Source organism: Scyliorhinus torazame, chromosome 13, assembly GCF_047496885.1.
Source record: "Scyliorhinus torazame isolate Kashiwa2021f chromosome 13, sScyTor2.1, whole genome shotgun sequence".
NCBI classification, from domain to species: Eukaryota; Metazoa; Chordata; class Chondrichthyes; order Carcharhiniformes; family Scyliorhinidae; genus Scyliorhinus; species Scyliorhinus torazame.
Genome location: NC_092719.1, coordinates 213,034,341 through 213,049,973, shown reverse-complemented (window position 1 = coordinate 213,049,973; position 15,633 = coordinate 213,034,341). Strand labels below are relative to the sequence as shown.

General features: G+C 50.0%; 1 protein-coding gene across 2 annotated transcripts in view; it reads left to right on the top strand.

The window, feature by feature from the left end:
- LOC140388602 (plexin-A1-like) overlaps nt 1–15,633 on the top strand; it is a 626,216-nt gene that overhangs the window by 523,443 nt on the left and 87,140 nt on the right. For both annotated transcript variants that reach the window (XM_072473037.1, XM_072473038.1), the window contains exon 20: nt 7,971–8,205. In XM_072473037.1, coding sequence (XP_072329138.1) covers nt 7,971–8,205 — 235 coding nt within the window. The remainder of the gene's footprint in view (nt 1–7,970; nt 8,206–15,633) is intronic.

The window sequence follows — 15,633 nt, the reverse complement described above, 5'->3', positions numbered from 1 at the left end:
CGTTTAAAGAAAAATGTCATGAGGTAACCATTCTTCGACTATTTTGACGCAAGATCTCTCCAGACTGTTGCAAAGCTCACAGACGCTTGATGGGAAATCCAGCCTTGGCCCTCAGCCAAACTGCTCGGTGGAGTTCACAGTGAGAGAAAGACTTCCAGGCTTCTTTCAAGGCCTGGTCTTGTGCTGGTGGACTATTCCCTTGGGAGCACCTATCATTTGGGGATCTGGAGCTCGCTTCCTGAAAGGGTGGTGGAAGCTGAAATCCTCAAACCACCCAAACAAAAAGCACTTGGATGCGCACTTGAAGCGCCGTAGCCGACTAAACCATGAACAAAGAATTGGAAGGTGGGATTAGGCTACATGGCTGTTTGTCAGTGTGTACGGAATAGCCTCCTTCCGTGCTGTAAGTGTCTGTTGTGATTTTAATTTCCGCGAACGTTGGCTTAATTCCTTTGGTCATGTGGGAGAGGGTGAGGAATTTCCAATGTGGGCAGCCAATCCAAGCCCGTCCTCATCCCCACACATTGGCAGCAGCGGTAACATGATTATAGTGAGTTACTCCCCAGGGACTAATGATCCAGAAAGTGAGAGAGCTGAGGACAGGCATGAAAAGGTGGTATCCAGTAACAGAGTCCGTCAGATTGCTACAGAGGCACAACCGATTGACTGATGTCCCTTGGAGAAGGAAACTTGCTGCTCTTACCCCACCTGGGCCTGTATGTGACCCCAGATCCATGCCAAAGTGGTTCACTCTTAACTGCCCTGCCGGGCGAGATGCATAGTTGGGCAATAAATGCCAGCCTTGCCAGCAACACCCACATCCTGAGGATGAATGAGAATGAACACCCAATCACTGCTCCCTCCGACTGAGGTGACCTCAGGATTAGCAATAGGGCGAGAGCTCCGGCAGATACGTCTACTTGGGCACCGGGTGAGAGAGAGATGGGGGGTGCCTCAGTCAAAGAATCCCAGAATTGGGATCCAGGAGGTAACCATTCCGCCCATTCCATCGGCATCTGCTCTCCAAATAAACATTGACTTCTTGCCATTCACTTGCCTTGTCCCAGTACCCCTGCACATTGGTTCTATTCAAATAATCATCTTAAACCCTCTTGAATACCTCGATTCACTGGTTTCCTTTTTCGATCAGTGATCCCCCCCTCTCTCAATCCCCTAGGTGCCTTCTCTGAAGTACACATTGTGGCCCCATCCCCCTTGGGGTGCGGGACGGGGATACTGAGAAACTTCCCCACCACCCTGCTCCTGACCCTCACAAATTCCCTGTCACCTGGCTCTTTATTGCATGGTCTGGATGCAGTTCCAGCAGTGGCCACCCCTCATGGTGGCGCCTCTGATACCAATGAGTGCCCCCAGCTCTTGGGAGGCAGGGATTCCTCCCCAGATGAGGGCGTAGGTCCCACTCTCAGCCACTTAACGCTCCTCCGAGGACCAAAAGGCTGCGGGGCAGCCCTTCAGAGGGGGGAGCGGGTTCCCTCCATCTTTATCAGCGGCTGGATAATAAACCTCACCCACCCATCAAATCCTATGTCACGCCAAGGGTAGCAAAAGTGAGGAATTCTCACCCAAAAAACATCAGTAAACGTTGGCTCAACTAACTCTACATCTGAGATCGGTAGACATCAGCTGTCCGAGGGGCTTGAGGATTCCAGAATCAAGCTGGCTGCGTGGAGTTCGGATGTAAACCAGCTATGAGCTGGTCACGAGTAGGCTTCTGACCATGCAGTACTCCCCTCAGTGCTGCACTGGGAGTGTCAGCTTGGACTCGAGGGCTCAGGGGTGGGTCTTGAGCCAAAGGGCTCCCGACTCGAGAGTTTTGCCCACTGACTCACAGCTAACCACGGAAATGACAGCGACACGAAGAGCAAGCGCTTGCCGACTCTATTGTACCTGGGCAGACATGACGGGGTTGTCAGTGCAAACATTGTCTGCTGATTACTATGCTCTGTCCTCTCTGGTTGCCAATGAATATTTTATGCACCATGTTTCTCCAATGTGACACATTTACGCAGAATCACATTTATTCTTTTCTCGCATCTGCTGAACATGCCAAATTAGGTTGATTTTGATTTGTTGCTGTTATTCCAGCTCGGAGAAGCCAGCGACACACAAACTGAGAGCCTGTCAGGGTAGTCGAGAAGAGCAGATCACTCCTGATAAATACATAACCGCTTCGCGAAGTCATTTATTTTCCGCCTGGGTGAAGCTGGCTCCAAGGCTCTGGATTAAAAATGGGTAATTTGCAAATCTTTGTAGCGAGGTGAAGGTTTTAAATTCTTCATTCAGCAAGCCCTTCTAGAGCTGAAACAATAAAACCTCCACAAAGATATGTTTTGTGCTGAATACGCCTGGATTGGTAAAGTGCACTGCCGCCTGCCAGTCTTTGATGGTTTGAATCAAAAGTTCCAGACATTTGACTTCACTAGGGATTTACGCTGTTTGAATCAAAAACAGAATATGTCCAGAGAGCGGTTTAGTTCATTAGAATATTATCCGTAATAGCAGAAAGTGCTGGGTAGACTCAGCAGGTCTGGCAGCATCTATGCAGAGAGAAGCAGAGTTAACGTTTCGAGTTCATGTGGCTCTTCTTCAGAACTGAAAAGGGATAGAAATGTGATGAACAATATACTTGGAGGAGGGGATGGGGTGGGATGGAATGGAAAGTCAGTGATAGGTCGGAGTTAAGGAGGGATTGATACTTGGAGGAGGGGATGGGGTGGGATGGAATGGAAAGTCAGTGATAGGTCGGAGTTAAGGAGGGATTGACAATGATGTCACGGACATGAGAGAAAGGGCCTGTTAATGATGCCATTAGGGATTGAAGAGTGTTAACAGTGGCAAAGGTGGGATAGTAGAATGTGTCAATAGGAGATCAGAGGTCAGGGTTCAGCGGGAGTAAAACTGAACAACAAGGGCTGGGGGGGAGGGGAAGCAGGGGGGGGGGCGGATTGTGTTGGGACAAGCTGGCGGAACCAAATAACAGGGTGAAAAAGAAGGCTTTTAGTTGATTAGAATCCTATACAACATGATTGTGGGCCGTCCGGTGGCGCAGTGGTTAGCACTGCTGCCTCACGGCGCCGAGGACCCAGGTTCGATCCCGGCCCCGGGTCACTCAATGTGTGGAGTTTGTACATTCTCCCCGTGTCTGCGTGGGTCTCACACCCACAACCTAAAAGATGTGCAGGGTAGGTGGATTGGCCGCGCCAAATTGCCGCTTAATTGGAAAAATATAATTGGGTGCGCTAAAATTTTTAAAAAGTGATTGTGCCCAGTTGGGGGCACCACATTTTAGAAAATATGTGAAGGCATTAGAGAGGAAGATTCCCCGGGGATGGGGAACCTCAGTTACGTGAATGGATTGGAGAAGATTAGGGCTGTTCTCCTGGGAGAAGAGAAGATTGGAAAGAGGATCCAAACCTTGAGGAGCCTGGACAGAGTGGATGGCGTGAAACTGTTCCTGATGATGAAAGGGTCGAGAGACAATTTAAAGTGAAAAGAAGCAACATCGACATGAGAAAAGGCTTCTTTGCGCAGTGCGTGGATGGTATTTGCAATGTACTGCTGAGGAGCATGTTGGAAAGAGACACATTCATGGCTTTCAAAAGAGAAAGTTAGCCGAAAGGAAAAAACACTTCCAGTTACAATGGAGGAAAGATAGCGGAGTGGCACTAGGTGAACTGCAGAGAGACGACATAGGCAGGATCGGCCAAATTCCCTCCTCCTGTTCTGTAATCATTCCATAATTCCGTGATTAATTAAGGAGCCAAGTGCCTCTGGAATCCCGTGCAAGGGGATTGAATGAAATGAAAAAATGAAAATGAAAATCGCTTATTGTCACGAGTAGGCTTCAAATGAAGTTACTGTGAAAAGCCCCTAGTCGCCACATTCTGGCGCCTGTTCAGGGAGGCTGGTACGGGAATTATTGTCACAAGTAGGCTTCAATGAAGTTACTGTGAAACGCCCCTAGTCGCCACATTCCGGCGCCTGTTCAGGGAGGCTGGTACAGGAATTATTGTCACAAGTAGGCTTCAATGAAGTTACTGTGAAACGCCCCTAGTCGCCACATTCCGGCGCCTGTTCGGGGAGGCTGGTACGGGAATGGGAAGGGATTTGGTGCGCTGGAATGAACAGGAATGGGTGATCATGCAGAGTCGCAGTAAAGGTCTTAGCCGTTGGAATTCCAGAGCGTGAACGGGGGTGAGTTTTGACCCATTGGAATTCTGTGACCGAATTATAATTGTGCTTGGAATCAGTCAACTGTTTATCTGGAGCTGACTGGAGTGACCCATTCCTGAACCTATTTCATTCTAATAAGGCAGTGTGGCTATTTAAGCAGGTGGAGGTGATGGAGGGTCATTTGAAATAATTCAACTCCAGCCTAATGTTGAGCAGAAAGTGGATTGCCCGGCAGAATGCCTTTCTAACTGGCTGCCTGCTGTTAGGGTAATGGGCCCGGCCTACACTGAGTAAATAAATTCTTGCAGCGAACTTGGACATCTTATTATTTCTGTGTGCGCGCACGTGTCCCCATGTGGTGCTGTTTTCTTCAAATGGTTTAATTAGTAACAGAATTATGAGTCTCCAAGGGATTCATGAAATAACATTTGTGTTTAACCATTTGATGACCTGCGGGTTTTCTTGAAAAGAAAGGGGGTTTTTCAGTTCCTCGGCTCCCCACCTCCCGTTCTAAAAGCACAATTATTTCATAGGCACCAGCTACACTGCCGGCAGTGCCAGGGTATCGTGTTACTGTGGAGCAGAGAAGACTGAGGGGCGACCTGATCGAGGTGTATAGGATTATGAGGGGCATGGACAGGGTGGATAGGGAGCAGTTGTTGAAGGGGCAGTGACGAGGGGGACACAAGGTCAAGATCAGGGGCAGGAGGTTGAGGGGGGATGCGAGGAAACCCTTTTTACCCAGAGGCTGGTGAGGGTCTGGAACGCACGGCCTGGAGGGGGGTAGAGGCGGGTTGCCTCACATCCTTTAAAAAGTACCTGGATGAGCACGTGGCCTGTCGAGGCTATGGACCAAGTGCTGGCCAATGGGACGAGGTGGACAGGTCAGGTGTTTTCCACATGTTGGTGCAGACTCGATGAGCCGAAGAATCTCGGGCGGGATTCTCCGAAATGGAGGCAGAGTGTTCGCGCTGTCGTGAACGCCGTCGAGGATCACCACGGCGCGAAACGGCCCCTATCCCGACCGATTCAGGGCCCGATAATGGGCTAGGAGCGGCGCCGCATCATTTACGCGCGGCAGGACTTGGCGCCGCATAATTGGCATCACCCGCGCATGCGCGGGTTGGCCGGCGCCAACGTGGTTGCGTGGTTGCCGTCCTCCTCGAGTCCGCCCCGCAAGAAGATGTCTGACGGATCTTGCGGGGCTGCGGAAGAAAGGAGGTCCTCCTTCAGAGAGGCCGGCCCGACGATCGGTGGGCACCGATCGCGGGCCAGACCCCATTTGAGGACCCCCCCCCCCCCTGGTGCAGGACCCCCCCCCCCCGCAGGCCGCCCCCCCAGCGTTCCTGCGCTGTTCCCGCCGGCAGCGACCAGGTGTGGATGGCGCCGGGGGGGAAACCGCCGTTTTGGGCAGGCAGCTCGGCCCACCTGGGCCGGAGAATCGCGGGGGTACCGGTGAATCGCCATTTTGGCTGTCTCGGGCGATTCACTGTACCGCGCCGCGCAAAGCACGATTGTGCCGATCTGGCCGCTTCCGTCAATCGAGGGAGGGCGTCGGACCGGCGTCACGGGAAAATTTGGCGACCCAGGTGATTCTCCCAACGCCCGGCGCGGGAGCGGAGAATCGCGCCCCTCGTCTCCGCTGTGTAATTCTGTGATACGGTCCAGTCATGTTCCTCTCCTCCCAGGAGTTATACTTAGCTGCGTGCCCTCGGCGAGTGGGGTGATCCCAATGTTGGGGGGGGGGGGGGAACATGTAGTGGGAAGCCCTTTAATTCGATTATAATTTATCTAAATGATGTTCCCAATCTTTCTGGTTTTACGACTCACGCCATTTGCATTCAGGCGAATGCGGGCACGGAATTGCGGCAAGATGTGTCCAGATGAGGTGTGAATGGCTGGATTGCAGCCGCCTAAATGCAAAGTGAAGGATAACTCCGGAAAAAGGCCCAACCAGTAAAACAAAAGCAGAAACCAGAATGAAGGCAGAGGTTCTGATTGTTGAACTCCATATTGAGTCCAGAAGGTTGTCGAGTGTCGAGTTGAAAGGTGCTGTTGCTTGAGTTTGCCCTGAGCTTTAGGCCAAGGACAGAGCGGTCAGAGTGGGAGCAAAGTGCAGAATTGAAATGACAAACACCATGAAACTCAGGATCATTCTTGCAAATGATTTCCTATTTCTTTGGCCACATTCATTATTTCTTTTTATGCAGGTCTAAACCTCCTTATTTCTCTCTTCCCCCCCCCCCCCCACTTCCTTCCTTGCGATAGATGTTCTGATGTGCCATCAATTATAACAAAGACGGGTTGTGGAACGAAACTGTGGCTTTAATAAGCTAAACGAGAACCTGCTGGCAACTGATCCCGAACTGGGGCAGAGCCAGAGGTCGGCCACCTTTATACAGAGCCTGAGGGGAGGAGCCACAGGCGGAGCCAGCTGAGACAACAAACAATATATACAATACAGTAACAGTGGTTTACCACATGTTCTGTGAACAATCACCCAAGATAAAAGCAAAATACTGCAGTTGCTCCAAATCCAATTCTCTTCCTGCACACATAGTGCTCACTAAGGCAGCCTTCCTTGTGTTTCCACAGCTAGTAATTCCCGGAACGGGTCGCTAGTCTGTCACCAGGGGCTTATAGCTTGCGGGACTCCATCCCACATCAAGCATGGCTGACCACACCATTGGCGTGTTTGGAAGAATTTACAGGTTGACATACTCAACCTGTTTGCATTATGAACCTTGGTCATCACGTGCTGGGGTGGGACTCGAACCCAAAGCTTCTGGCTCAGAGGCAGGGACGCTACCCACTGCGCCACTAGACCTCCTGACACTGCAGGCGCTGGAGGCCTAGAATGAAGAGAAAGTGATAGAAAGGTCCTGCAGGTCGGGCGACACCTGTGGAGCGAGAAACCGTTCCCGATGAAAGGAGCATTTCCAGCATTTTATCCTGATAAACAGCTGGCGAATCCAGCTTCAGAATTCAAATGGATCACACCAGGGTAGAATCGTACAGTGAGACAGCACGGAATGAGGCCATTAGGCCCGTCAGGCCTGTGCTGTGGTGTAGCTATGTCACTCATAGAGGCTGGCATTTGAACTCGAGCTTGAGCACCAGGGGGGCCGGTTTAGCTCACTTGGCTGCATAACTGGTTCCTGATGCAGAACGACGCCAGCAGCGTGGGTTCAATTCCCGTACCGGCTGAGGTTATTCATGAAAGCCCCGCCTTCTCAACCTTGCCCCTCGCCTGAGGTTAGACCACCCCCAGTCAACCCTCAAAGGGGAGAGCAACGTTTGGTTATCTGGAACTATTTTACTGCAACATCTGAGGTGCTATCTTTCAGAGGGGGGCATGGGACCTCTGTTCAGGTGGGGCAGAGAAAGCCCTTGGCGTAATTCAGACAAGGGCAGGTCGAGTGTTCACCGAGTGTCTCGTCAGTCAGCACCGTCACAAAACGGTCAACAGGGGGCGATCTTGCTGAGGGTAATGGGTTTCCACATTTGTACAACAGCTGGACTTGGCGGCAACGCACTTTGGGGATGCCCTGAGGACTTGAGAGGCTCTCTATAAATGCACACTCGTCTTTTTTGTTTCTGGAACTTGCCCCAAGAGGGAACAAACGACTGATAGAAGTGGGTGAACTGAAGGCCTTGGTCAAGTTTGTGCATCATGAAGGGGTCACCAGTCAACATTCTGTTAGGGTGGAAGGCACAGAATGACAGCAGGGGTGACGGTGCAAGGAATAAGTCTCTCTCTCTGTTTTTCTTTGCAGATTAAGGTGGGAGGGTTGAAGTTCTCCCCTGGAGATCTGCACATCTACTCGGACAGCCTCCTCACCATGCCAGCGGCCTTGGGAATCGGGGGAGGCGGGGCCCTGCTACTCCTCATTATTGTTATCGTCCTCATCGCCTACAAGAGGAAGTCACGTGATGCCGACCGCACGCTGAAGCGACTCCAGCTGCAGATGGACAACCTGGAGTCTCGGGTAGCTCTGGAATGCAAGGAAGGTAGGAGCTTAAAACCGTCAGTTCCCCCGAAAAAACGCAACCCCCCCTGTTTTCCCTCCCCGGAGGGTGCTGATACTTTACATGAAATTCTATAGTATTTGCAGCACAGAAACATGTTCAGTGTTGGTCTTCATGCTCCACGTGGGTCCCCTCCTGCCCCACCTCATCTCACCCCATCAGCAGAACCTTCCATTCCTTCCCACTTGGACTTAGTCAGCTTCCCTTTGTAAACGTCTGTGCAATTGGCCTCAGTCCCTCCATGTGGTAGCTTGGCTGCAGTTCCACGGGTAGAATCATTGCATGGTCATCTATGCTGGCCCTCTGAGGGTTCAACTCCACTCTTGCCACCCTCCTGCCTTTTCTATGTGACCCCGCAATAGGTTCCTCTTCAGACACTGATCCGGTTCCCTTTTGAAAACTCCAGTTGAATCTGCCTCGAGCACACTTTCAGGCAGCGCGTTCTCGACTCCGACCACTCGCTGAGTAACAATGTTATTCTTCATATCGTCATTGCCTCTTTCGCCATTTAGCTTGTATCCCCCGTTTCTCAATCGTTCCACCAATGTGAACAGAACCTATTTTCTGGACTGCGTTTCCCCTGTCCTAGGCTCCCCAATCAGCAGCGATTGTTTCTCTGTCAATCCCGTCAGTTTCCCCACATGAAAACTTAGATCAAAGTCACCCTCAATCTAGGGAATACAACCCGAGTTTACAAAGTGTCTCTTTGTCATGTAACCCTTGGCGTCCAAGTATCTTTCTTGTAGGTCTCAGTCTATGATAAGGCCAGTATGGTAGCATCGTGGTCAGCACTGTGGCTTCACAGCTCTAGGGTCCCAGGTTCGATTCCGGCTTCGGTCACTGTCTGTGCGGAGTCTGCACGTTCTCCCCGTGTGTGCGTGGGTTTCCTCCGGGTGCTCCGGTTTCCTCCCACAGTCCAAAGATGTGCAGGTTAGGTGGATTGGCCATGATAAATTGCCCTTAGTGACCAAAAAGGTTGGATGGGGTTACTGGGTTACGGGGAGAGCGGGGGTGTGGGCTTGTGTACGGTGCTCTTTCCAAGGGCCGGTGCAGACTCAATGGGCTGAATGGCCTCCTTCTGCACTGTAAATTCTATAATCTATGAGGTCTCAGTCTCACTCGCTCCAAGGCCAATATATGATCCTAAGGCCATGACGCCCAGAACTGAGTTCAGTATTACCAATACACTATCTGCCCTCCAGCGTATCGGCATGTCTTAGGCTGGATAGCGAAGTCCAGGTAATTTGTTTGTTGGAAGCTTCACAGCTGAGCCCAATAAATACTTGCAAATGGGTTGTCAGAAGGCTCAAATTGACTCTGCGCAGCCCCCAGGGGCTTTCAGATCTGCCGCACTGTCCAGATGCCTGGCAGATGAGGTCTTCAACAATTCATATTTAAACTAATGAAACATCCCAAGGAGTTCCACATTAGATAACAAAAAGTGACACCGAGCCCCAGTGGGAGAAATTCAGCCAGGTAACCAGCAGCTCGGTCAAAGAGCTAGATTTTAAGGTCGTGGTGAGACAGCCCACATACAGCAGACGGGTTTGGCCCATGCACATATCTGGGGTCTGTGATGTTCGGGTCACTCCACAACACAGAACAAGGTCAGAAAGCAAAGAGAAAATGCTGGAATAAAACGCAGAAAGAGGTCTTTTGGCCCATCAATATTACCCCCTTACAATAATTCGGAAGAAAGCACCTACATTTCACTTCTTAAAAGTATATTTATTGACATTTTACCTTTTTTCAAACCACGCAACAATATTACAAAATGATCGCAGTGAGCAAGGAATAAAACAGCTGAACATACAGAATGCAGTTAACCATGTTAACTGGCTCGATACAATTGTTAGACACAGCTAAATGTCTCAACTAGTCTCACCAGGGACCAAGGGAGAAACAAGATGAAGCCATGTAATGTTGTCAAATGGTGCATGTTCTCCCGCCACGGCGCCCTGCTCACAATTACCATGCGTGTTCAGGGTAACATTTCCACTCCATGTTCAGGGAGGCACCAATACACATCTCCCTCCGCACTAGCGACAACAGAGGCTCCAATGCCACACCCCAGCCTCCTCTCCTCAGATACCAACCCCGCCTGCATCCACACAGGGACCAATCACGGAATCATCGTACCCACCCTTACAAAAGAAAAACACTGTTGAAATCTGGCAGCCAATTTGCGCACAGCGAACTCCTGAAAACGGCAGAGTGATCTTTTTCCTGAGGAACAGGATACCGGGAGATTGACAAGAATTCTAGAATTAAAAAAAAATAAATTTAGACTACCCAATAATTTTTTTTTTCCAATTAACGGGCAATTTAGCGTGGCCAATCTACCTACCCTGCACATCTTTGGGTTGTGGGGGTGAAACCCAGGCAAACACGGGGAGAATGTGAAAACTCCACATGGATAGTGACCCAGGGTCGGGATTTGAACCCAGGTCCTCAGCGCCGCAGTCCCAGTGCTAACCACTGTGCCACGTGCCACCCGACAAGAATTCTAGAATCACACAATACAGAGAGTGGCCATTCAGCCCAGCTGTGTCGGCTCTGTCAAAGCACTGTTCAATTAATTCCATGACCTTGCTCGCTCCCCAGAGCCCCTTCCTGTAGTCATCCATTTGAAAGTTGCTATTAAATCTGCTCCCACCAGACGTTAAGCTGTGTATTGCAGATCACAACTCATGTGTAAAAAAACAAATTCCCTGTTGCGGTTCTTATACCAACTGTGTTCAATTTGTATCCTCTCATTATTGAGCCTTCTGCCAGTGGGAACTCTTTCCCCGATATACATTATCAAACTCCAAATCATAACGCCTCTGTCCCCCACAGACAGTACTACCTGAAGCAAATAGGGGTGTTGAATAGATGCTAACCTCGCCAAATAGCACTGAATAAAAAGCAGAATGTATCTGGTCCTCCCTAACTCCCATTTCCACAAGGCAGTGGAAGTTATTCTTGTTCCCCCCGTTGCCTGTGCCTTGTTAAGAATGCCTCTCAAAAGGAAAATGACAGAATATGTAGCATGGTGTGGATAGAATGTCCCAGCACCTTCATATAATGAAGCTCTAGCTGGTGAGTTCAGGGCACAGTGGCCCTTGTTAAATAGTTTGGAGTGATTTAGATGTTGCACAGGAGCTTTCGCTGGAACTAAGAGACAAATCCTAATTGCTTGTTATCTCCATATTGGGTTGCGGAGATCGCTTCCGAGCTTGCCAGCCACTGAGTCCCGGAGTAGGTAATTGAGACAGGGAGAGTGGGAGAATGAGAGAGTCACTACAGCACAGAAGGAAGCCATTCTGTTCATCAAGTTGGTGCTGGCTAAAACTATACAAGGCACCAGTTAGACTACACCGGATTTTTATTTTTATTCGTTCATGGGCTTTGGTGTCGCAGGCTGTGCCAGCATTTATTGCCCATCCCTAATGATGAGTCACCCATAATGGACAGTGAACAGTTTTGGTCCCCTTATCTTCAGGAAAGATGTAGGGTGTAATTCTCCTATTTTAACTCCGTAGGTGCTCCTGCCAGCGGGATATTAGGAGCATTTGCCGCTGGCATTTGGCAGCGCTATCCGAATAGCACTTTGAAACCTTTTTCAGAGGATAGGCTTTTATGTTGGACTTGAGAGGGGCGGGCTCAAACCCAAACACGCTGACAGGCCCCGCTCCAAGGACACCCCGGTGGCTGAGTAATGCTGCAGCTCCCCCCGCCCTTTCAGGCCAGTCTGGCACTCCCAAGGGGGTGAGTACCCTCTCTACACTTGCCTTCAGGGTGCCAAGGAGGTCCTTCAGGGGAGGTGGGGGTCGGGAGGGGCTTGTTGGGCTGGGGGGGTGGGGGGGGGGGTTCGGGTCAGGGGTCTTTCCTGGGATGGGGGATGTTTGGCTGGTCTTCCCATTGGTAGCCTTGAAAATCATTAAACTGTCTTTCAGCATGTCAAGTTTCAGTTTAAAGCCTTCCCTCTGATGTGTTGGAATCTTTTGAAGTCTCTCCCAGCATGTCAAGTTAAAAGATCTGTCAGATGAAGGTGAAAGTATTCTCTCTGCTGCCATCAAACCTTTAATCTCCCTCGCTACCAATGACCTGTCCGAAGAAGGTGAAAGCTTCCTCTTTAATGTGGTGAAAACGTTCAAAGTGCTTTTTCACAATCAGCTTCATTGCCCTTTAACCTTTTCAAGCCTCTGTGCATACTTAGAAGCCAAAAAGCTTCGAACTGCATTGTTTACATTCACAGGCCATTGCCTTTTACAAACATCTTGATTGACAAATCCAGGTAATTTCAAAGGAGGGATTATGGTTGATTATTTTTCTAGCCCTACAGGGCTCCATTAACTTTGAAGTGCTTCCTCTTTTGAGCAGATGTTCTTTCTGACTGCAGTTTTTTTAAAGAGGCTGTTACTTTGGTTTGAAGAGTCCCGAGAAAGAGCAGGTGCGGGGCAGGCTTCCTTGCAGCATTAGCACTAATTCAGGCCAGCGTGACCCCTGGCGGAGGATGGCTGGTGCATCCCAGGTGGCCGGGGAATCGGGCTTCCTGCTCGATATTGATGCGGAAGTGTAGTTTAATTAGGTGTTTGCATGTCACCCCCCCTTGCTCTGAGTGAGAACCTCATCAGGAGGGGCCAGGGGACCCACAACGGATTTGACGCCTGCCGAGAATCCCGTTTCTGCCCTTGCGTCAGATTCAGCGGGATTCCAGCTTTTGGCTCGCATCCCCGGAAAATCTCCCCCCCCCCCCATAGTGGCATCGGAGGACGTCCAGAGAAGTTTCACGGTTGATCCCGTGTAAGATGGGATTTTCTTACGAAGAGAGGTTAAATAGATTGGGCCTGTACTCATTGGGGCAGCACAGTTCCAGAGTCCCGGGTTCGATTCCCGGCTGGGTCACTGTCTGTGCGGAGTCTGCACGTTCCCCCCGTGCCTGTGCGGGTTTCCTCCGGGTGCTCCGGTTTCCTCCCACAAGTCCCGAAAGACGTGCAGGTTAGGTAAATTGGACATTCTGAATTCTCCCTCCGTGTACCCGATCAGGCGTCGAAGTGTGGCGACTAGGTGATTTTCACAGTAACATCACTGCACAAGTAAGCCTACTTGTGACAATAAAAATTATTATTATTAGAAGAAGAATGAGAGGTGACTTTATTGAGACTTATATGATTCTCAGGGGGTTTGACAGGGTAGATGCTGAGAGGTTGTTTCCTCTTGTTGGAGGGTCTAGGACCAGAGAGCCTAATCTCAGAGTAAGAGGTCGCCCATTTAAAACAGAGATGAGGTGGAACGAGGGGAGTAAATCTGTAGAATTCTTTGCCGCAGAGAGCTGTGGAGGCTGGGTCATTAAGTATGTTCAAGGTTGTGATAGACAAATCAATAAGGGAGTCAAGGGGGTATGGGGATAAGACTGGAAAGTGGAATTGAGGATTAACATTTCAGATCCGTCATGATCTCAAGGGCAACTAGGGATGTTCGAGACCCACATCTGTGAATCAATTTTTAAAAGACTCCGAATAGATCCTTGATGGTTGATAACCTAAGAGGTTGTGGGGCAAGGCTGTAATTTCTTCAATAATAGGGGCCAACGTATCTCTTTTAGAGCTTTTGGGCGGAATTCTCCTTTGACAGGATCCTCCGTTTTGCCGACAGCACACTCACGCCCGCGGATTTCCCGACAGTGTGGGGTGCCCACAATGGGAAACCCCGTTGGCTGGCGGGATGGACGATCCCTCCGCCGGCGGGGGCGCAGGGTGGAGAATCCTGCCCCTTTACCTTTCCCACCTCACTCAATGTCAGTGTAATTGTCCAGTGGCAAAGAAGGGATGATTTGCATTTATATAGTGCTTTGCATTGGGGCACCTCAAAGTGCTTTGTAGCCAATGAAGTACTTTGAAGTGTAGCCACTGCTGTAAAATCGTAAATGCAGTTGCCAGTGCGCAGGACGCTCCTACAGACGGTAATGTGATAACCACCAGATAACCCTGTTTCTTTTTTTTTAAATTTAGCGTACCCAATTCTTTTTTTTCCAATTAAGGGGCAATTTAGCGTGGCCAATCCACCTACCCTGCACATCTTTGGGTTGTGGGGGCGAAACCCACGCAGACACGGGGAGAATGTGCAAACTCCACACGGACTGTGATCCGGGCCCGGGATTGAACCTGGGACCTCGGCGCCGTGAGGCAGCAGTGCTAAACCACTGCGCCACCGTGCTGCCCCAGGATAATCTGTTTCTGTGGGATGTTGATTTGAGGGATAAATACTGGCCGGCACGCCAGGGATAACACCCCTGCTCTCTTTCGAAGGTGTGTCATGGGAATTCTCGCACCTCCCCAAGCAGGCCACTGGGGCCTAAGTTTATTTAATGTCCCATCCGAAAGATGCCACCTCCGATGGTGCAGCACTTGGCCAGTACTGCACTGGAGTGCCGGGCTTGACCTTTGTGTTTAGACCCCTGGAGTGGGACTTGAACACAAAACATTGTGAGTCGGAGGCGAGACCAACTGAGCACGACTGACAGAAACACAAGAAACCATACCACTTTGTTTTTAAAAAAAGAAATGAAGAAAACGGGCAGGCAAATTTTGAACAGTTCAGTGCAGAGACAGAATTATCAACACTTCACTTCAGCGTGACAATGAAACCACACGTTTCGGCAAAGGGAGGCTTGGGCGATGCTAATAAAATCAGTTTTCTGTGCACCCTTATCAAAGAGGGCGGGGGGGGGGTGGGATGGTAAAAGATGAAAAGCTTCTCCTGAAGATTTACGAAGCCTGAGGGTAGGCCGGTTGTTGGAGCTGAGCATTATCTCAGCCAGCCACTCCAGGATGAATCATTTCTCCCGGCAGTCATGGCATAGATTGTCCATATTTTGTTACCTCCCCGCTGACTAATTTCATCTTTTTTCCCTTCAGAACCTGCTTTTTCGGGGATATTTCTGTCCTGGGTGATGGACTGGGTTGTGGCCTCTGTGTTTCTAATTTGCGGCAGCAAATTAAAATTATAGTTCGCGCTTCAAGCGTGAAAAGTTGTATCTTTCCTTATAATAGGGTACAATCTATATTCATAACTGTGCCATGGGGGGGCCACTATTCCGAGGCCTTGACCTATGTTCAGTGCCACTTCTGTGCCTGTGGCTTCTCAAAGAACTTTCACAATAAGCACGTGAGCTGCCGCATGCATTTTTGTTGTTCAACTGATATTCAGTACTTGTCATAAATTGTTCCGATGGCTAAAGATTTGCTTTGCTTTTGGTCATTTGGACAGAAAATAATGGACATGGCAAATGATAGGGGGCTTGCATTCCTAAATTGCAGCAATTGCACCAATCCTGTGCTGCAATAGAGTCATGGAGCTTTACAGCACAGAAAGAGGCCCCTCAGCCCATCATGTCTGTTCTGGCCCTCAAGCAGCTGTCTCAGT